Source organism: Pan paniscus, chromosome 11 (genome assembly GCF_029289425.2).
Source record: "Pan paniscus chromosome 11, NHGRI_mPanPan1-v2.0_pri, whole genome shotgun sequence".
Taxonomy (NCBI): domain Eukaryota; kingdom Metazoa; phylum Chordata; class Mammalia; order Primates; family Hominidae; genus Pan; species Pan paniscus.
Window position 1 is genome coordinate 44,863,622 of NC_073260.2, and position 23,260 is coordinate 44,886,881.

The 23,260-nt window shown below is 45.7% G+C and overlaps 1 protein-coding gene across 1 annotated transcript in view; it reads left to right on the forward strand.

Annotated features, from left to right (window-relative positions):
* The first annotated feature begins 214 nt into the window (after positions 1–214).
* The window catches only part of FBP2 (fructose-bisphosphatase 2), a 36,519-nt gene continuing 13,473 nt past the window's right edge, over positions 215–23,260 (forward strand). The window contains exons 1-4 of the mRNA XM_003811152.4: positions 215–482; positions 6,952–7,114; positions 9,608–9,700; positions 22,657–22,797. Of these exons, the coding sequence (XP_003811200.1) occupies positions 313–482; positions 6,952–7,114; positions 9,608–9,700; positions 22,657–22,797 (567 nt within the window). The 5' untranslated portion in view covers positions 215–312. The remainder of the gene's footprint in view (positions 483–6,951; positions 7,115–9,607; positions 9,701–22,656; positions 22,798–23,260) is intronic.

The following is a 23,260-nucleotide window of genomic DNA, read 5'->3' on the forward strand; positions in this document are numbered from 1 at the left end:
GCCTAAATGGTGGCTTCTTGGTATCTTGAAAGGGGGTGCTCAGCAGGAGAAAGCAGCTCCATGTTTCTGGGCAGCCTGTCCTATTTACAGACTGCTGCGGCTCCCTGGCAGCTGCCACAGTCCCCGAGGCCAGAGGGAGTTCCTTGAGGGCCCCAGCAGTTGTTTGAGTCATGTGTTTGGGGCCCTTTTCCTTAGAGATCCTGGCAGGGCCAGCACAGATTTCTTATCGGCTTCCACACTGCGGAGCTGCAGCCCTCAGAAGTAAGCAAGGTTTCCTGCCAGGAGAAAAGGATTTGAAGCATTCCAGCCAAAATGACGGACAGAAGCCCCTTCGAAACCGACATGCTCACCCTGACCCGCTACGTTATGGAAAAGGGGCGTCAGGCCAAAGGGACTGGGGAGCTCACCCAGCTGCTGAACTCAATGCTGACGGCCATCAAAGCCATCTCCTCGGCTGTGCGCAAGGCTGGCCTGGCCCACCTGTGAGTCCTGGGGAGCAGGCATGGGGCACAGAGCACCCCAGGCCCAGGCAGGGGTGTGGGAGCTTCAGGTGCTTTGGCAAGAAACTGGGTCCAAAGCTTATTGGCCCTGTGTGCCCTAGATGGAAGCTGCATTTCAAGTTCCTATCATGTGTGCTTTGATAAAGGGGCCTTTGACTTGTTTTGAGAAAGGAACGAAAACATGCTATGAAGAAATACACATATAATTTTTCCAGTTATTATAATGATACCAAGTGCAGTGGCTTATTGCATTAAAATATGTATTGTGTTATCATGACTTGTATTTGCACAGAGAGAGTCTCACTGGAACAAAGAAGTAGAGAGGTGACGTGAAATATCTCTTTATGCCTTTTGCAGACATGAGTGTTTTATTGTAATAAGCTTTGCAAATATGTTAGGAGCTGGAAATTATTTACGAGATAGGAAGCTTGGTAGAGCCCCTTCCTGCATCTGCTCTCTCATCATCTAAAGGAGTGTTTTGCTGGCTATGTGTTTTATTTCTTCTCTGTGACTCTTTCTTTATCTTCACCTCCACTTGGTGTGCAGGAAGCCGGGAGGTGCTAGTCCTGGGAGGGGAGCGCAGAGGTTTCTTCCACAGGGTTCTCTTTGGTGCTTTATCTGAGCACAGATGAGGCCAGGTTCACATTACACAGCTGATGGTCACAGCCCAGTGTCCAGTTTAAGTCTGTAATAAAAAGAACCCGGTGGCCAGGCACGGTGGCTCCTGCCTGTAATCCTGGCACTTCGGGAGGCCAAGGTGGGTGGATCATGAGGTCAAGAGATCAAGACCATCCTGGCCAACATGTTGAAATCCTGTCTCTACTAAAAATACAAAAATTAGTTGGGTGTGGTGGCGGGCGCCTGTAGTCCCGGCTACTCGGGAGGCTGAGGCAGGAGAATCGCTTGAACCTGGGAGATGGAGGTTGCAGTGAGTCAAGATCGTACCACTGCACTCCAGCCTGGGTGACAGGACGAGATTCCATCTCAAAACATACAAACAAACAAAACCCCAGCTTTCTTTGGGCTTCCCTTGTAGTAATTCCAGGGGAGGTCCTCTCAGGAGCTGAAGGAACACATATTTTGGGGATGAAAGAGACTCAAAATGAGGAGCTAACAAAGTCCAATCATTTAAAATATTTACTCTGAGCAATTAAGTGCTTTTAATACAAAAAGTGATAGCATTAGGTTACAAGATGTAATTATCATTTGATCACCACAGACTGTATTTATTTAGGGGTGGTGACCCAGTAGCAGGACCCAGGTTAACGGTGCATTATCCTTGCTTTTTTCCTGTGGGTGGATGCTTCAGCTCTGTTTTTACCTCATTTGGCAATAACAGCCACGCTCTGCATTTAATCGCCTTCCAGAATGTGAGGGCAGGCGGTGCCCTGTTCTGCTCCTGTGGGTGACAGCCCTGCTGAGTGACGGTAGACAGGGACTTTGCCTCTCCCTGTGCGGACCCTGCTATCCTCAATGCGGTTGCCTGAGTCCATCTCAGGGTGATTCATCCACATAAATCGGGCTCCCCCTCTGTGCAGGGCTCTTGGCTAGGCAGTGGCTGCCATGGTAGGGGTCTTGCTTATCTGCTGCAAAACTCTGACTTTATGGCGGTTGAGCAAGGAGACAAAGTGGCCCTAGGAACTGGATAATTGAGGTGCTTATTAATTTGGCATTTCCTACCGTGTGATAATGGGCGTGATTTACTCTTGCTAGGACCTTAGATTCCTTTTGTGAAATGGAGAAGATAGTAGCATCCCTAACTCTTAGGGTTGTTGCAGAGTTAGCGAGCGCATGTGATGACGACTTCAACTGTGCCGGCCCCGTAAGACACGCACAGTGCCTGTCACTACCGCGGTTCCAAGCCCAGACCAGATTTGCCTGTGCCTGAGCCGTCAATGACCACTGGGTGGCAGGCGCAGCCAGTGGAAGCCTCTGGGCAGCTGAGGCAGGGTCCTGGGGCCAACAGGGGCCCCATATCCCAGCTGGGACCCCATATTCTGCCAAGTCAGACAGCAACCTTCCCTGGCCCCTGTGTAACAGACACCCAGGGAGGCAGCAGGGGAAGCCCAGTGGCTAGAAATTCTTTCTGTCTAAGAAGACACTTGGATTATTTTTAAAAAGACCCTGGCATTGTTTCTCAGGAAGGGAAAAGGTGGTGTTCCATCCTGCAGCAGCCAGGCTGTGTGTGGCCTGTCTCACACTCCCACTGAGAGGTGACAGCGTGCTGGCAGTCCTCAGAGCCCTCGCTTGCTCTCAGCACCTCCCCTGCCTGGGCTCCTACTTTGGCGGCATTTGAGGAGCCCTTCAGCCCCCCACTGCACTGTGGGAGCCACTTTCTGGGCTGGCCAAGGCTGGAGCCCACTCCCTCAGCTTTCAGGGAGGTGTGGAGGGAGAGGCGCGAGCGGGAACTGGGGCTGCGTGCGGCGCTTGCGGGCCAGCTGGAGTTCCGGGTGGGCGTGGGCTTGGCGGGCCCCGCACTCGGAGCAGCCAGCCAGCCCTGCTGGCCCCCGGCAATGGGGGACTTAGCACCCGGGCCAGTGGCTGCGGAGGGTGTACTGAGTACCACAGCAGTGCTGGCCCACTGGCGCTGCGCTCGATTTCTCGCCGGGCCGTAGCTGCCTTCCCGCGGGGCAGGGCTCGGGACCTGCAGCCCGCCATGCCTGAGCCTCCCACCCACTCCATGGGCTCCTGTGCGGCCCGAGCCTCCCCGACGAGCGCCACCCCCTGCTCCACGGCGCCCAGGCCCATCGACCACCCAAGGGCTGAGGAATGCGAGCGCACGGGGCAGGACTGGCAGGCAGCTCCACCTGCAGCCCCGGTGCGGGATCCACTAGGTGAAGCCAGCTGAGCTCCTGAGTCTGGTGGGGACGTGGAGAGTCTTTATATCTAGCTCAGGGATTGTAAATACACCAATCAGCACCGTGTGTTTAGCTCAAGGTTTGTGAGTGCACCAATCGACACTCTGTATCTAGCTGCTCTGGTGGGGCCTTGGAGAACCTGTGTGTGGAAACTCCGTATCTAACTAATCTGATGGGGACTTGGAGAACCTTTGTATCTAGCTCAGGGATTGTAAACGCACCAATCAGCGCCCTGACAAAACAGGCCACTCGGCTCTACCAATCAGCAGGATGTGGGTGGGGCCGGATAAGAGAATAAAAGCAGGCTGCCTGAACCAGCATTAGCAACTTGTTTGGGTCTGGTTGCACGCTGTGGAGGCTTTGTTGTTTTGCTCTTGCTACTGCTCACTCTTTGGGTCCACACTGCTTTTATGAGCTGTAACACTCACCGCGAAGATCTGCAGCTTCACTTCTGAGCCCAGCAAGACCACGAGCCCACTGGGAGGAACGAACAACTCCAGATGCGCCACCTTAAGAGCTGTAACACTCACCGTGAGGGTCCGTGGCTTCATTCTTGAAGTCAGTGAGACCAAGAACCTACCAATTCCGGACACACCACCACCACCCAGGCAGGGGACCGCAAGCTCCTGGCTCCTTTTGGGGAGATATTTCTAGCAAGGGCTCCGTGAATGCAACTTAAAAGTTATGAGAGTCTCCTTTCCCCCTTTTTCTTTCCTCTTCTCCTTATGGTGGGAACAAGAGAGGCTGGAGTGCCCGCCCGGAGCCTCTCCTTGGCTTTCTCATGGCCCTGGGGGATCATTCCTTTAGAGACTGTGTTAGTGAGCTTTAGTGCCAGTCAGAACTCTGGAAGATACTGTCCTACGGGCTAGAGAGCCCCTTTCACCCATCATCTCAGGTGAAGCTATTGCCGGGAACTCACATCTCCTGGTGAGTTTCCATTCTTTCCAGGAGGAGGAGTGCTGCCCAGTACCTGGAGAGAGGGTGCAGGGGGTCGGCTGAGGGGTGGGGTTAGGCGGATGAGGGGGCATTTGCAAAGCGCAGGACAGAGGCTGTTTCTCAGTCTGCCCACCACAGGCCTGGGCCCGCTGTTCATTCTCCAGTGGCAAGTGCATTCAGATTCCATATCGAACCAGGGCCTGCGTTTGTGGTCCCCTGAAACTCAGATGCAGTCAACCTAGTTTTGTTGCTGCTGTTGCTTGCTTGCTTTTGTCTTGACAGGAGGCACAGTCTTTGGGGTGAGGCTGGTAGGAGTGTTTTCCAAGACAGCTGACGGCTCACGTCATGGTTCCTCAGACACCAAATGATGTGCTGTGGGTGGGGGTTGGTGGTGTTGGGTGAGGTGGGGGTGCCGTTCAGGGAAGAGGGTGGGAAATGAGTTTGTCCCCAGCTTAAGGTAGATCAGTGGTTCTCAACCCTGGCTACCTGTTAGAACCACCTGAGATTTCCTTTAGCAAATAAATAGCATTCACATCAGTAGGCAAAGGAAATTCCTTTCTTGCCATCCTTTCCTCATAACTCAGTGAGCAGACATGGAGCATGGGCTGTGTGTCTGGGCACTGCAGAAACAGAAGGACGGATCCTGCCCTCTGCAAGCAGGTCATGCAGCAGGAAGCCAGTCCGTGAGTGTGGTGAACACTGAGGAGGGATGATGGGGTGTTTCTGGTGTGTGGGGCCCACTTGAGAGGACCAGGGAGGCGTCCCAGAGAGGAAAAGGAGGAATAGCAGGAAGAAAGCTGGGCAGAGAGCACTGCTGTGGTGGGAACACCATTAGTGAAGGCGAGAAGGACCAGAGCCGCTTGCTGGGTGCTGGCCCAGGGACATCTGTTGGAACGTGAGAGGGTGGCGGGGTGGCTGAGCCTTGCTGTAGTGGTGCAGGGTGGACACATGAAGGATACGGCTTCCCTCAGAATGGAAAAAAAAATCCTGCCATTGTGGAAGCTCACAGACAATAAACAGAACCTAGATGGTGGTCAGGGCAGAGGAGAAAATGCATCGAGTAAGATGTTGGGGACCAGGGAATGCTGCTCCAAACAGACGGCCAGAGAAGGCACCACTGAGAGATGATCCTTGAGCCAAAGCTTGACTGGGGTGGCCGCCACATGGCTCTTGAGGAAGAGTGTCCCAGGTGGGGCAGCAAGGCCACTGGGCAGTCAGTCACAAGGCAGGTGTGTGCCTTGGAGGTTTCAGAGGCTGGGGCTGGCCCTGTGAGGATGAGAGAGACGGGCAGCCATGCCAACCCGGGCGCAGAGATTCCACAGTGGTGCCTGACACCCACTTGTGGGGACTTGGATTTTGCCTCTGGGTAAGACTGGGGGGCGGGCACTTTAGGAGGACCCCTCCTGCTGGTGTGTTGAGAACCCCCTGAAGGGGCGAGGGTGGAAGTGGGGAGACCTTTGCATATGAGCTCTAAAACCCAAAGCCTCTAGATAGAATTATTTTGAGGGTCTCCCTCCATCGCTCAGGCTGCAGTGCAGTGGCATGATCACAGCTCACTGCAACCTCCACCTCCCTAGGCTTAGATGATCCTTTCATCTCAGCCTCCCAAGTAGCTGGGACTACAGGTGTGTGCCACCACATCCAGCTAATTTTTGTATTTTTTTGTAAAGACAGGGTCTCACTGTGTTGCCCAGACTGGTCTTGAACTCCTGGGCTCAAGAGACCTACACGCCTCGGCCTCCCACAGTGCTGGGATTACAGGCACGAGGCCCTGGCCCTGACTGGCATAGAATTCTCGTAGTAGCACTCTCTTATACTGCTTGGGATGGCAGTGAAGAAAAAAATGAAATAAGTCTGCCGCCACATTTCCTTCTCAGTTCAAGTAACACCAAGTTACCACAGGGCAATTTTAATTCATTCCAGCAGGGCACTGTGTGAGGACAATCCACAAAGACTTGAAATTCCAGGGCTTGGCCGGGCACGGTGGTTCATGCCTGTAATCCCAGCACTTTGGGAGGCTGAGGCGGGTGGATCACCAGGTCAGGAGATCAAGACCATCCTGGCTAACATGGTGAAACCCCGTCTCTACTAAAAATACAGAAAAAAATTAGCCAGGCGTGGTGGCGGGCGCCTGTAGTCCCAGCTACTCGGGAGGCTGAGGCAGGAGAATGGCGTGAGCCCAGGAGGCGGAGCTTGCAGTGAGCAGAGTTCGTGCCACTGCACTCCAGCCTGGGCGACAGAGCAAGACTCCGTTTCAAAAAAGAAAAAAAGGAAAAAAGAAAAAACAAATTCCAGGAGCTGGAGGCCACGGTCCTTTACTTTTGGAGTCCTCAGTTATGGCAATGGGTCTGATTTGATGAGCCCCCCCGTCTGCTCCATCTCCCCGTGCTGAGCCTGGGTTTGTGTTTTAGTGAGACTGAATCCTGGGTCATCTCATTAGAAGGCTAAGAAAATATGACAACGACTCCAAGGTGTAAGGGAGGCAAGGCTGAGAGGCATCCTGCGAGGCATAATCGCCTTCTTCTGCACGTGTGACTTGGAGACTCCAGAGACACAGAACGAGAGGGGACTGCACTGCTGGCGTTTTAGGGTCCCGGGCTCTTTGCTGGAGTTAAGACCCCCTAGTGACTTCCTCATTCAGCCTTTTGTCTTCTCAGGTATGGAATCGCAGGAAGCGTGAACGTGACGGGAGATGAGGTGAAGAAACTGGACGTGCTATCCAATTCCCTGGTGATCAACATGCTCCAATCCTCCTATAGTACCTGCGTCCTGGTCTCAGAAGAGAATAAGGACGCCATCATCACCACCAAGGAGAAGAGGGTGCGTCATGGGGCTGCGGTAACCGCTCGCCAGTAGATGATGATACCGAGCCGGAAATAAGCCGCCTTGCTTTTCTTTAATTCCCAGGATTCTCCTCTATTTCTTAACATTTGTTTTCTGGAAACAAAGGATTGCATACTTCTCTACTTGGAAATCTTGTGCTGTCTAGAGAAAGAAGACTCCACAGTAGGACAGTGATTCATTCAGGAAATAGTTCAGAGTGATGCAGGAACCGCCTCAGTGGGCGCTTGTTCGTGGCTGTTCACTTAATCAGTAACAAGAGCCAGATTTTTGGGGGCTTAACCTTGTGGAGTCCAGGGAAGAGCTGTACTGTACAGCCTCTCACTGCCCCGCCTTCTCATTCCACCCCCGCCCCCAGCCGGCACTTTGCGAGGGGTTACAGTTTCAGCAGAGATTTCTTTGTGCCTGACAAGCTGTTAGACTGGTCCAGAAACAAAACCACAAGCCTCCTGTGCTCTTGCCTCGTAGGATGGTGAAGTCAGTGAAGGAAGGCATGGCTGGGGAGGGTCTGCATTCACTATGGGTTCACACACAGCTTATTATACAGAGAGGTTTGCCAATGGCCAAAAGTTTCAATCAATGTTCAGCTGCAATATAGTCAATAGACAAGAGGCCATTTCTTTGTGATTAGCTGGAGGAATGGAAAAGAATTTAAAGCCAAATTAATTTAACCTCTGCTCTATGCCAGGTACTGCACAAGGCACTTTTGCCCTCGTCTCACATAATTTTAGCTACATCACACCTATTACTTCCAACTTTCAGTTTCAGTTGATATGACTCTTGTTTCTCTCACCAGTCTGATCTACCATTGTCTTCTCCGATTGGCCTGAGCCACATAGCCACATAGGTCTTCATGTCAGTTCCTTTATTTATTTTATTTTTTTTGAGACGGAGTCTTGCTCTACTGCCCGGTTGGACAGGCTGGAGTGCAATGGCGCAATCTCAGCTCACTGTAACCTCTGCCTCCCGGGTTCAAGCAATTCTCCCGCCTCAGCCTCCTGACTAGCTGGGATTACAGGCATGCGCCACCACGCCCCGCTAATTTTTGTGTTTTTAGTAGAGACGGGGTTTCGCCATGTTGGCCAGGCTGGTCTTGAACTCTGACCTCAGGTGATCCACCCACCTCAGGCTCCCAAAGTGTTGGGATTACAGGCGTGAGCCACCATGCCTGGCCCGTGGCAGCTCTTGAATACTCCAAACCTGCTGATCTCTCTGTCAAAAATTCTTTCTAGGATGGGCGCGGTGGCTCACGCCTGCAATCCCGGTGCTTTGGGAGGCTGAGGTGGGAGGATTGCTTGAGCTCAGGAGTTTGAGACCAGCCTAGGCAACATAAAGATACAAAAGATAAAAATTTAGCTCGGCATGGTGGTGTGCACCTGTAGTCTCAGCTACTCGGGAGTCTGAGGTGGGAGGATTGCTTGAGCCCAGGATCTCTAGGCTGCAGCGAGCTCTGACCACACCACTGCACTCCATCCTGGGCAACAGAGTGAGACTCTGTCAAAACAAAACAAAAACAAGAAAACAAAACAATTTTGCTTTCTAGGTCTCTGTGTGTTTCTTCATTCCTTAATTTTAGTCAGGCCTGTCATCCAATGTGACCCCCCTCATGGCTCTCCAGCCCCCAGCCTGCGTGGGTTTTCCTTAGGGCACGTGCCACAGCCTGCTTGTGTGTGTCCTGACCTGTGTGCTCTCTGTTCTCCCACTGGAATGTCAGTGCCATGAAATCCAGCCTTGCTGCCGGGATCGCTGACCCCCCGGAAACAAACCCCAGGGCCTTGAACACTTCCCAGCATATGCTGAAAGCTCAACATGTATCTGCTGAAAGCATGCATGCATGAATGAATGGGCTAAATTGGATTTTTTTTTTTTTTTAAATTGGATTATTATAGAGATGTTGGGGAATTTCCAAGTTTACAAATTATCTAACTTTTCTTTTCTACTCTGGATGAGCAAGGAAAAAAAACAGGAAACAAAGCTCAAATGAAGCTAGGCCAGTACTCACTGGAAAGTCAGGGAAAACTAAATCAAGTGGAGGGAGAAATGACCCTCATTTCTCTTGAAGTTGCATTACCTGTGTTTAATTGGCCTGGGGGTTCCGGTCCCCATCACTAAGGGTCTCTCGTGACCTTGCACACAGGGGGCTATAAAAAGGACCTGGGGCTTCCCTTGGTGGCTTGAGCTGCCTGTGACAGCAGAGTGGGTGGGTGTGGGGGACGTTGGTCTCTCAAGACACACCCACTTTATCTTCTGGTCTTCGCATCAGACAGGCGAGATGGATACAAAACCCAGAGGAGTATTTGTGTATAAACTGGCACCTGCCCTCCATAAGTCATGGTGTTTTTTGATAAAGATATGCTGTGGTTCTCAGTCTCTTTTCGATGTGGTGTACTCTGCCACGCACAGCCCTGACACAGAGCAATTGTGCTAATGGGAAGATGTGCTGACCAGTTGGTGCTTTCCTCTCTGATTTAGGGGAAATACGTGGTCTGCTTTGACCCACTGGATGGATCTTCCAATATTGACTGCCTGGCCTCCATCGGAACCATCTTTGCCATCTATAGAAAGGTGAGTAGACAGGCTGACATTTTACACCTCCTTCCTGTGGTGGTCTCTGGAAGGTTCCTGGGCTGACAGCTGTGTGTTTGGAGTCCTACCCTCTGTCTTCCCACTAACGAGAAAAGCCACTGTAGGCAAACCACCAACTTTTCTCTGCCTGGGGCTCCTCATTAGAAGAACTGGATTGGTGATTCTTCCTCTGCCTACTTTCTGGCATTCCTGGGAGGGTAACACAGAAGGACAGCTGAGATCTTGTTTTGAAAGTCTGGGTGCAACACAAATGTCAGACATGGCATTAGGTTCCAGGTGGCATTCTGAATCTCTGACATCCTCTCCCCCTCTTGCCTCATCTCTGCTGTCCGTAGCCACAGAAAGTTTTCTGCTAACACTCATTGGATTAGATTGAACTAATCTAACCTGGAAGGTCCACGGTGATCTCCCTATTTGAAATCCGAACACCTGAGTACACCTGAAAAGTCTTTGTTGCCATGCAATGCTGAGTATTCACAGATCCTGGGGACTGGCGTATCTTTTGGGCCATTCTGCCTACCCTGAAATCCTAGCAACAGAGAGCTGGGTGGGTTTGTGACATCCAGCAGGACTAGAAACTTCACAATTCAGAAAACTTGTCCTTCATTCCATATAAAGTATACAATGGCAATAAAATCCATAGCAACCTTGCCAGCTGCGGTGGCTCACGCCTGTAATCCCAGAACTTTGGGAGGCCGAGGCGGGCGGATCACTTGAGGCCAGGAGGTCGATACCAGTCTGGGAAACATGGTGAAACCCCGTCTCTACTAAACATACAAAAATTAGCCAGGGTGATGGTGCACGCCTGTAATTCCAGCTACTCAGGAGGCTGAGGCACGAGAATTGCTTGAACCCAGGAGGTGCAGGTTGCAGTGAGCTGAGATCATGCCACTGCACTCCAGCCTGGGTGACAGAGCAAGACTCGCTCTCAAACAAACAATCCATAGCAACCAAAGAGAACAATAAGCAGAGTGCCAGTTACATTGTATTTGAGAGTCTTCTATGTATTAGGAAGTTGATTAAACTGTGCTCTTACAGAGTCTTGAGATAGGGAATCTATGGCAGAAATATGAGTATTTAAGTCCTGTATAGTGTGGGTTATATTGTGAGAATAATCTGGTAGATATCTAATTCTCAGCCTTAATTCATGCACAAGTGTTGCCTTGGGTTGTAGTTAGGATATCTAAAGCCATATGATTTAAAGACATTGTGGGTTTAAGACATAGTAGCAGTTTGCTTTTCTGTGTCTTGTGGGGCTGAGGGTATGTTTTGGGCATTATTCAGGAAGTATGTACAGCACTTAGTTTTACTTATACTTCATGGTCCCCACTGTCAATTATATCTGGGGTTCCTGTGGGGCTTGACAACAGGTTGGCAAAATATACGTATTTAACAGGCTGGGCATGGTGGCTCATGCCTGTAATCCCAGCATTTTGGGAGGCTGAGGTGGGCGGATCACCTGAGGTCAGGAGTTTGAGACCAGCCTGGCCAACATGGTGAAACTCCATCTCTACTAAAAATACCAAAAATTAGCTGGGCATAGTGGCGGGCGCCTATAATCCCTGCTACTCAGGAGGCTGAGACAGGAGAATTGCTTGAACCCGGGGGCAGAGGTTGCAGTGAGCTGAGATTGTGCCATTGCACTCCAGCCTGCGCAACAAGAGTGAAACTGTGTCTCAAAAAAAAAAAAAAAAAAGGCGGGGGGCTGGGCAGGGTGGCTCATGCCTGTAATCCCAGCAATTTGGGAGGCCGAGGCAGGCGAATCACGAGGTCAGGAGATCGAGACCATCCTGGCTAACATGGTGAAACCCCGCCTCTACTAAAAATACAAAAAAATTAGCCGGGCGTGGTGGTGGGTGCCTGTAGTCCCAGCTACTTGGGAGGCTGAGGCAGGAGAATGGCGTGAACCCAGGAGGCAGAGCTTGTAGTGAGCCAAGATCGCGCCACTGCACTCTAGCCTGGGTGACAGAGCGAGACTCCGTCTCAAAAAAAAAAAAAAAAAAAAAAATTAGCCAAGAGTGGTGGCATTTGACTGTGGTCCCAGCTACTCGGCTGAGACATGAGAATTGCTTGAACCTGGAGATGGAAGTTATAGTGAGTTGAGATTGCACTGCTGCACTCCAGCCTGGGCAACAGAGCAAGACTCCCTCTCAAAACAAACAAACTATACAAACACACACACACACGCATGCACACACATATTTAACAGATTATAGGAGGAGCTATGAATATTTATGAAGATGGTCCTGACATATGTGTATTGAATAAATATGCATGTATGACCCATGTTTATTTTGGGGTGGAATGTATTCCATTTAGGTCCTGTATATCAAAAGATCTTTCTAGGACATAAAGGCACACAGTGTGTGCTTTCTGTAAACTGGCCAGACCTAGCCCATGGTTGGTGGTCTTTTATCAGGAGAGCTACTGAAATTTAGTCTTTCGTCTAACTAAAGCTGTAGTCTTGGCTGGTGGAACAAGAGGCTGGGGGTGAGTTAATCAGCTGATCTTAAGGCCAGCGATTGTTTGGCTGCTAGAGAAAAAGAAAAACCTATGGCAGTTAGGACATGGTTTCCTCTTCAAAATAGGAGTGAGTGACTAACCCTTGCCTGGCGTGGCCTTAGGTCCCGTTTCTAACTGGGTATTTTATTGTGACAAACAGCCTATTTTGTCAATCTTAGGGTTTTCAGTTGTGCCTAATTCCAAAAAGTGGGGGAAGGTATAGGGAGGCATGTCTGATCCCGCTTCCTGCCATGGCCTGAACTCATTTTTCAGTTTATCTGGGGATTTCCTTTGGCCAAGAGGCAGGTCCATTCAGTCTGTTGAGAGGCTTAGGATTTTATTTTAGTTTATATTCTCCCTTCTTTGTCAAGGTATTCCAGGGGCAGTATTGATGGCCAAGCCTTTATTTTGTCCCATGTGGATGCTGGGGTGGTATGGTTACCTTCCCAGGGTCCATCATGTTCCTCGATGGGACCCCTATGGCCCAGGGACTTAGAGTCAAAACAGTGGAAGCCAGTTAAATGTTCCAGGCCAGATGGGAATGGAGGTGGCCAGGCATTCATTAACCTTAAAACCCCTTTTAAGCAATGTAAAAGCCAAAAACCCAAAGCCAAAAGGCAAGCTTCCAAAATTGACTTATCTACAAATCTATACATCGAGCTACTGTGAGCTTGGCTAGTAGCACTTAGCTGCACAAAACACAAGCATTTTGTTCAGTTGTTGAAGCCTCTCTGTGTCCGTCCTGGATTTGGAGGCTCTGAATTAATTTGATCCCATAAGACTGGCCCTTACTATCTCAGATGCTCACTTCTTCCACGATAGTCTTTAGGCCTGGGGGATTGAATAGTTTCAATTCTGGAGGTAAAACAAAATACAAAGAATTAGTAATGTTTTAAAGTATCATAAGCCCAGCCTAGTTCTGAGAATGACAGGAAAGGAGGCTTATAGGTAGTTAAGCATTTTAATTATTTGGTATTAAGGCATAGAATAAATCATATTACTTTAGACAGAGGCAAAATTAATAATCTTACTGGTTTTGACTACAAGGCTGTCCTTGTGTCTCATTAAAGCAGGTGACTTTGATTGTCACCTTTGCCTGGATCCAGAGACAAGGCTTTGGTTGGCTTGAGTTTGGTATCAGATACTGGCAGGAGCCAATGCCTTCTTTAGATGAAATATGTGCACCCAGGAGTCAAAGCCCTGTAACTTAACTGCACAAGGATTTGTTAATAGTACCTGATAAGGGCCTTTTTTAGGGACTAGAGGTAGTGATACTAGAGACTTTGACCTGTCTGGAACCTGTAAAATGATTTTAAAACCTAGTGGTGATTAATTTTTATAGCTTTGGTAAACCCCAGCAGCAAGTCAGAAACTTAATTTAGGATTCAATTTTGAAAAAGTTAAAGATGTTAAAAGGCTCAAAACAATTGATTAAAACAGAACTGTAGGTCATTGTTAAACAATAGTTGCTCATTTAACCAGAGTGATAATTGAAAGATTTAAAAGGCAATCCAGGCTGGGCATGGTGGCTCACACCTGTAATCCCATCACTTTGGGAGGCTGAGGCAGGTGGATCACTTGAGGCCAGGAGTTCAAGACCAGCCTGGCCAACATGGCTAAACACTGTCTCTGCTAAAAATACAAAAATTAGCTGGGCATGTTGGACCAGCCACTTGAGAAGCTGAGGCATGAGAATCACTTGAACCTAGGAGGCGGTGGTTGCAGTGAGCTGAGATTGTGCCACTGCACTGCAGCCTGAGCAACAGAGCAAGATTCTGTCTCAAACAAACAAACAAACAAATAAATAAAAGGCAATACAGAACGTTATATGGTTGTACAAACTTTAACCCTTTTAGATCTCAACTTTTCTAAGCAATTAAAACCTAATAAAGACAACATAGGAATTATTTTGATAAAATGTAAAATGCTGTTTCTTAAGTGAATTACCAGACAGGGAAAGAAAAACCTGCAGTGTAGCTGCTTCTCCTTAGGGGAAGCCTATTTGGATAACCTGGAAGTCAAACTGGGAGTGTATCAGGGAAATAGATAATTCTCAGTAACTGCATGAGAAGCTTTCTAATCATATTGACAAATTTAGACATATCAAGGAAAGTACAGAATCAAGTAATAATGTAGGAAAATATTGCTTTTCTAGACCTTTAAGATAAAATGTTTTAGTGCCAGGCCATAATAATAAAATTGGAGGAAAAAGATCACAAGAGTTGAGGAAAAAGCTGAATGAGAGAGTTATCCTCTCAGGCCTTCTCAAGGGGAGAAAAAGCTGAAAGCAGCAAGACACAGCAAAGCCAAACTTCTGAGATATGATTCTGAGAAGTTTTTAAGAGAAAGAGGTTATAAAAGTAAAATTTCTTGTTATTAGGAGCAAATAAATACCTTAAGACAGACAACCTTGCTTTAAACATAGGGGGCTATTATAAATAATCCCCTTTTAATTATAGGTAACTTAATCACATGCAAAATTCTTTTATAAATTCTCCACAAACTTTAATACAATTTATACAAACCATTTATGACATGCTTAAACTTTTTGACTTGTCCTGAATTTTGTTTCTTTAGATATCAGTCATTATTTTTAGGACAAGAATTTACCATACAACTTTTTTTTTTTTTTTTTTTTTTTGAGACAGAGTCTCACTCTGTCGCCCAGGCTGGAGTGCGGTGGCATAATCTCGGCTCACTGCAAGCTCTGCCTACTGGGTTCACACCATTCTCCTGCCTCAGCCTCCTGAGTAGCTGGGACTACAGGCGTCCGGCACCACGCCCGGCTAATTTTGTGTATTTTTAGTAGAGACGGGGTTTCACCGTGTTAGCCAGGACGGTCTCCATCTCCTGACCTTGTTATCTGCCCGCCTTGGCCTCCCAAAATGCTGGGATTACAGGCATGAGCCACCGTGCCTGGCCAAGTTTTTTTTTTAATATATAAAATTATTCTCTCTTTTAAAATAACCTTTTTTTTTTTTTGACAGAGTCTCTCTCTGTTGCCCAGGCTGGAGTGCAGTGGTGCAAGCTCCGCTCACTGCAAGCTCCGCCTTCCAGGTTCACGCCATTCTCCTGCCTCAGCCTCCCGAGTAGCTGGGACTACAGGTGCCCGCCACCACACCCAGCTAATTTTTTGTATTTTTAGTAGAGACTGGGTTTCACCGTGTTAGCCAGGATGGTCTCGATCTCCTGACCTTGTGATCCGCCTGCCTCAGCCTTCCAAAGTGCTGGGATTACAGGCCTGAGCCACCACGTCCAGCCTATAAAATTATTTTTACAATACGAATACAATTCATAGAATTATATAGTCATTAGAATTTTTATTTCTACTAACTTTACATTTTAGTGGAAACTTAGTAAGCAAGAAGTCCTGAACGGTTTGTCAGATGTTAGCATTTTATAGATGAAGTCATTTCACAATTTGAGAACCATATTTTCCCATATTTTATTGTAAATTAGTGCCATAATTTATTATAATTTTTAAAAAATTAGAAGTAAACCAGACATCCAATAAGCATTTATTATTTAATTTAAAATAATTTTAAGATTTTAAATTACAGAAAAAATTCACTTAAAAAACATATTTCATTTATGTGTATTTAATTTTTTAATCTTTAAGTTTATCTAGATTCTTTCTGAAAACAGATATTATACAAAGTTAGTCATTATTTAAAGTTATTTCCCTGTTAACCATTTTAAAAGTCCGAACATTAGGTGAACACCTAAGTAAGAACCTCAAAGTTAAATCCATGGTCATTTTGCCAATAACTCAGAGGATTCAGTTGCTTTCATTGAACTAACAATCCTAACTTAGTCTTATTTGTCAAAAAAATTACACAAAGATTACTCTGTGTTTGGCTGGGTTATAATCTTACAATCTTTGCGCCAAACCCTGACACTTTAAACATTTAGCAGAGACAAATATAAAATTTATTTGCTTAGACACAAATGTATGCTGATGATTCTGAAGGCATTTTTGTTTTTATTTTACTAATAATTTTTGAAGCCAGTTTTATTTATCAAAGATTCATGCGAACTTGGAAAGCATTTGAACTTAATTTATGTGTACTCACTTACTTATAAGCCAATTTGGTAGCATGCTAGACACGACACAGAACATAACTATAACATGTACATTACATAAACATATCTAAACATGTATACATCCATACACAAACAAAGGTCTAAGAGCTTTTATCTGAGAACTCTAATCATGAGATAGCATCACAAACTCACTGACCTATAAAAGCTGGCTTCAAGTTATTTTTCTGACAAAATTGGAAGCTGTCCACGTGGCTAACTTTGTTTGCCCTGATAGGTAATCCAAGGAAAGCTGGCAGCCAAAATTTGGGGTAAAGCAGTCTCTATGGCAGTTTGGGTTTTTTTCTTTTTAAATCTTTTACCCCTTTTTGCTATTCAGTTTCAAATGAGTTTTCAATGTTTATATTCAATTTAGACCATAAATATTTTTTACAATAAAATATGGGAAAACATGGTTCTAAACTCGCACCAGCAGTTTAATAACAGCAGATTTAAAGCAGGCAGAAAAGAGAGGAAGGTAGAGAGCTAAAGAAGATTCTACTTAACTCCACAGTGTAGGTTAACCATTTGAACTCTGAATTTTTCTTGTTGTAATTTGCCCATCAGTTTAAAATGTGCACAGAAATGGGCCAGAATATGTAACCAGTCCCAGAGAAGATGACAAAATCAGAGGCCATGATGTTGGAAACTGTTTTTCTCCTTCAAGGCTGAACCCCTGGATTGGACAGGAAATGAGAAAAAGAAAAGAAAGAGATGTAGAGGACAAAGGTCAAGTTTTACAGGAAGGAAGAGGAAAGAGAAAGGAAGGAGGGGAGGCTTGTGAGCCTTTCAGCCACTGCAAGGCTTGGGGTCAGTACCCTCACCACCCAGGTTTATCTCCTGTCAGAGAGAGCCTCAGTGCCCCAGACCTACATGGTGTGGGATGAACCCCTCCCACCTTTGCAAGTCACCAGTCAAAGTGAAATGTTTCTAGCCAGAGGGAGCTATGGGTGCTTTTGGCCAAGAGGAATAAGGCTGTAGGTGCTCCAAGATTATCAGGAGGATGACTTGGAAGAAGTGGGGGGATGGAGGGCTGAGTAGAGTCCCAAATCCCTCACCTCAGTTTCCAATGCCCCCCCAACCCCAGCCCTGGAACAGCCTGAACCCAGCAAGGCCCCAAGGGTGCCACAAATACAAACAAATACAAATGCATAAAATGCTCAAATGGTGTCACTAGTGGCCAAGTCTAAATAGAGCAGAGTCCCAGTGACATCCCAAAAGAGGCAGACGGTGGTCAAATGCACTCCGACTAACTCACCAAGTTCCAAAGTTTCAAAGTTCCAAAATTCCAAAGTTTGTCACTTCTCTAAAAGTCACTTTCAGTGCACCAGTGAAATATTGGAGGTAGCAGGCACTGCAGCAGGAAGAGAAAGAGAGGATCCCCAAGACAAAAGCATCTAGGCAGCTGCAGGAGACTCCCTAGCATTCCAGCCAAGGGGTCAGGTAGCCACAAGCAACTAGAGCCCACAGGCAGCCCCACAGGCCCTGTCCAATAGAAACCAGACCATGGGCTTGGGCCCCCAGAGCACACTGTATGGGCCACTAAAATTGTAACTGAATGCAGGTCCACATGCTCACTGCCTGCAGAGTCCAGTTAACAAGAGTGAGGCCTGGTAGATAGAAAGTGACTTTATTAACCACAACTAGTAAAGGGGAAGTGGCCAGATTCCCATCAAAGCAACCACTTTGACTATTTCGGGGGAAGGGAGGGGTTTAAAAGAGGAAAACTTGATTAAGGAGGGCATGCAAGAATTGTGCTGAGTACAGTATCTCTGGGTCTTGTTTTTGTGATTATCTTTGGTGCCAGTCCACCTGGTCCTCAGGCTGACATCATCTCAACAGTGGCCGAGTTGTTAATTAGCTGCATGGAAGTAATCTCTGGAATTTTGCAGCTAGGTCTCCATGCTTGGTCTGTCCGTCTCAAGATTACCTCCTGGAACTTCTAAGAAGGCACATAATAGATACTAGCATGCAGTTAGCTAAATGTGCAGGGAGTATATACGGTGAGAAAGGGAGCTATTTTATAGCTAAGAGAAAAGGCTTCTGCAGTTTGCTTCAAGGTTATATCTTGAAACCCAAGAGAAGGGAAAAATGTTTTAAAATATATTATGAAGCTAAGCTGCCCAGTTACGTTAGGAAGATGGAAATTAAAACCACAGTGAGACACCATTCTCCTCTTCCAGAGTGGCTAAATCTAAAAAAACTAAGCATACCAAGTGTTGGCAAAGAAACTGGAATTCTTATACCTCGTTGGTGAGACTATCAAATAGTATAACTACTTTGGAAAACATTTGATAGGATCTACTAACGCTAAACAGATATTTACACACTATGGCCAAGCAATTTCATTCCTGGGACCCACACAGAAGAAAGGAATGCTGTGTCTGCCCAAAGATGGAGAAATTAGTCATAGTAGCCCCAAACCGGAAAAATCCAAATGCATATCAACATGAGAATGGAGAAATAAATTGTGATATAGTCATACAACAGAAAACTACATAGCAATGAAAAAGAACAAACTGCTATGTATAACAACATAGGTAAAATTGCAAAGAAGTAAACTTGAAAATCATACAAAAGAACATATGCAGTGTCATTTCATTTATATGATGTTCCAAACCAGATAAAGTTAGATTTGGTGATAAAGGTGAGAATAGAGGTTACCTTTGGCAGGAGGTGATAGTGACTGGAAGAGACTACTAGGCCTGGCTTCACTAGGCTTAAAGTCCACTAGGTTGCTGGAAATGTTATATAAATGGATCTGGATGTTATGTAAAATATTCTATAAATACACATAAGTGTATATTATATTTGTAAAAATTTATCAAGATGTACCATTAAGATTTGTATGCTCTGCTATATGCTTTATACCTCAACAAAAAGGAAAAAAGTCCACATTTCATAATTTCTACCACCAAATACATGGAGCTCTTGCAATTTTCATTAATTTTACCAAAAAGTAGTGGTAGGAAGCACCACTTATCTGATGGGCTCAGATATTTATTGGTGTAGAAAAAAATAAAAAGATGCACTAAATCATTTGCAAACTACTATAAAATTTACTGAGAAAGGTGTCATGGCAATGAAGATTGCTGATATAAACTGGGTTTTTGAAATCTCAGGACCATGTTAGACAAATACAAAAACTGAACCATTCTTTTTTTTCCATGCATAGAAATAAATTACAGATGAGTTGATGAGTTTGGTAGAGAGGTGGGGAATAAAACCAGAAAGAAAAGACAAGAATATTTGTGTCATCCTGTCTTGATGTAGGAGAAATTCAGTCTAAACATAAAGACAAGAGAAGAAAACATATGGAATGTCATGAATAATTTTAATTTTAAAACTGCACTGCAAAAACAGGCACCATAAATAAGAAGGCAATGACAATCGAGGAAAATATTTGTGACATATACAAGACATTAATATCCTTTATATATAAAGAGCTATTAAAATAAACAAGAAGTTGAATATCCTGATAGAAAAATAAGCAAGACATGAAAGAGACAACTTACAAAATAAAAATGGTCAAAATAAACATATAAAAGGTTTTACCTGACTCATAAAAAATAGAAGTTAAAACAAAAGAGATGTCATTTTGTCCACCTGTCAAATTGACAAAGTTGAAAAGACAATGCTATCTTGTGTTTACCAGGCTGAATTAAAATGAACTCTCTTATTATTAGTGGTAAAGGTATAAATTGATGCACTCTTTCTGGAGGACAATTTTTCAATATGTATCAAAAGATTTTTACCCAATTATTTAATTATTGGGAATTTATCTTGGGAAAATGATCAGAGAATTGTGTATTTATGCAGTAGATTGTTAATCTCAGGTTGCCTTGTTTTTCAAAAGGATAAAAAGAGAATATTAGAAACAACTCCACATGCATACATTTGACAACTTAGATGAAACGAACCAATGTCTCAAAAACTACAATACTCTAACTCACCCAATATAAAACAGATACTTTGAATGGCTATCTACAGGGCTCAATACTATTAAGAAACTCATGCCCAAAAAAAGAAATCTCCAGGCTCAGATGGTTTACTGGAAAAACATAACAAATATTCACAGATTATTCAGTCTCTTCCAGAAAAGAGAATAGGAAGGAACACTTCCCAATTCATTTTATGAAACCAGTGTTATCCTGATACAAAAACCAGACAAAGATTGTTCAAAAAAATTCCTTATCAATAAATGCAAAAACTCTTAACAAAATATTGGCAAATAGAATTCAACGATACATAAAATAAATTATACACCATGGCTGGGTGGGGTTTATTCTGGTGATGGAAGACTGATCCAGTATTCAGAATCAGTCAGTGTAATCCACCATATCAACAGGCTAAAGAAGAAAAATCACACAATCGTATCTATTGATGGAGAAAAAACATTTGAACAAATTCAACACTCATTCATTATTTTAAAAAGAAACTTGCTGAGGTAGGAGGATTGCTTGAGGCCAGGAGTTTAAGACCAGCCTGGGCAACATAGCAAGACCCCCATCTCAAAAAAGACATTAGCTGGAGAGGGGGGTGGTAGTGCATACCCGTAGTCCCAGCTACTCAAGAAGTTGAGATGGGAGGATGACTTAAGCCCAGGAGTTGGAGGCTGCAGTGAGCCATGACCAAGCCACTGCACTCCACTCTGGGCAACAGAGCAAGACCCTGTCTCTGAAAAAAAAGAAAGTCTTAGAAAACAAGAAATAGAGGAGGAGCGTCCCTTAACTCTATCAAGTACATCTACAGCTAGCATTACATTTAATGGTGAAAGAGTGAATGCTTGTACTCTAAGATCAGTAACAAAGCAAGGATGTCCTCACTCGCCACTGTTACCCAACATATGTAATCCTGAAAGTTGTAGCCAGCACAATAAGGCAAGGAAGATGATGAAACACATACAGATTGGAAAGCAGGTAATAACACTGTTCTTGCAGATGACATGATGGTCTATGTAGAAAATCCCAAGGAACCTACAAACAGAAAACCAAAACACTTCCTAGAACTAGTGAGTTTAGCAAGGTCACAGGATACAAGATCAAGATACAAAATCAACTAGATTCCTATATATTAGCAATAAACTAATTCATAATTATAATTACATTTTAAAATATGTGCTATTTACAATCACACAAAAAATGGAACAGTATAAATCCAAAAAATGTGTATAGGATTATTATGCTGAAAATCACTACATGTATGCATGTATATATGTGTGTGTGTAAACTCATATGTGTGTTTTGTGTGTGTGTGAATTAAATGCGATATCTGTGGACCGGATTGTGCTAGGTGATGGGTAAACAGACAGGAACAAGACGGAGTTAGTACTTGCCACCAAGTTGCTTACAGTCTAGCTGGGAAGTCAGACACTAAGCCCGTGAATGAAAATGTGTTGGGAGCTTCAGAGAAGCAGCTCTGAGTGCTCATGGCGTCAAGCGCTGGAAGACCAGACCATGAGGTCAGAACATGGAGGCAAGAACATTCGGGTTTACAAAGCTTCTACGTACATCACAACGATGCTGTACTCCAATTCTAGGTTTCTGGAGGAGAGACTCACATTGGGCCAGTTTGAATCACAAATCTATGAATCTATCCTTGACCCCATCAAATAAGTGTGCGTGTGTGTGTGTCGTGGGAGATGGGGTAACTCAATACAAATGTAGCAGCTAAGAGTCCCCATTTTGGATAAGGGGGTGAGGAAGAATCATTTTGCACCGGTTGGATGTACCAAGGGTCACAGAAGGACCAGAAGGAGCACCAACATTTAAGGAATCAGAGGAAGAGGTGCTGCGGGGAAGAGAAGCAAGTGAGAAGGAGCATCCACAGAGTCAGAGAGAAAGGCAGAATCAGGGCTTCCTGCTGCTGGGCGAGTTGTGCAGCCGCTCCAGCTGCAGTAGGTTGTTAATCTTAGGTGGTTTTGCTCTCAGAGTTCTCCCTCTGAGCCATGGAGGTGATGGTGCTATCTGCCCCAAAGGGCTGTTGAGTGTGCAGAGTGAGACACTGCACGCTCAGCTCAGTGATCTGAGTTGTGAGTATCGTGGCTTGGGAACATGGCTTATGATGAAGAGGGGCTACGGTTTTAGCATCTGGGAGTGCTTTTCTTGTCAGGCTACAGACAAATGCGTTTGGAAAACAGGAAGGAAGAAGTCCAAGAATGGCCTTTGCCATGGCTCAGCTAGAACTGTTGGCAACATGGCCACTCGTTTCCTCTGGATAGATTTGCAGCAGCTTAAAATTCAAAGAACCGCGCTTCCTTCAGTGATTCAAGGAGATCTGAAGCCCAGGCCCCTGGCAAAGTGTTCTCTCCAGAGACAACAATAACACATGGCATTTATCCCTCTCTTCCACAGACCTCAGAGGATGAGCCTTCTGAAAAGGATGCCCTGCAGTGTGGCCGCAATATTGTGGCCGCAGGTTATGCACTGTATGGTAGTGCAACCCTGGTGGCTCTCTCCACAGGGCAAGGCGTGGACCTCTTCATGCTTGACCCGGTAGGTACAGAATATGGCATCATCTGTGCCTGGGGACTCCATGGGCCTCTGTGCCTTAATGCCAGTTCTCTGCGATAATGTCCTGGTTATTCCTAATACTTGTTTTGGGGACCAGGGGTCCTGAGAGCCTAGTTTGGGGAGCCAAAACCATCATCAGAAACCATGAAGGGCCTCTGTCCCAGTGAGGGCACTTGGGGGGAGGAGTGTCCTGCAGAGCCAGTTGCATCAACTCAGGCCCTCTCCTTAAGGAGCTCATTTTCCAAAAATGCACTCAATCTCTTTGGCTTATGAGAATGCCATGATTTAAGAATCACAATGCTGCAAATTTCCAGCAGAAGCATGGGTTCGTTAGAGCAGCATCATCCAGTAGAATGCTCCATGAATTTCACTTTTAAATGCTGGATGGCTTGCCCATCAATTGTGAAATGCTTTGCCAAGTATACTGAGGTCTTGTGAAAACTCA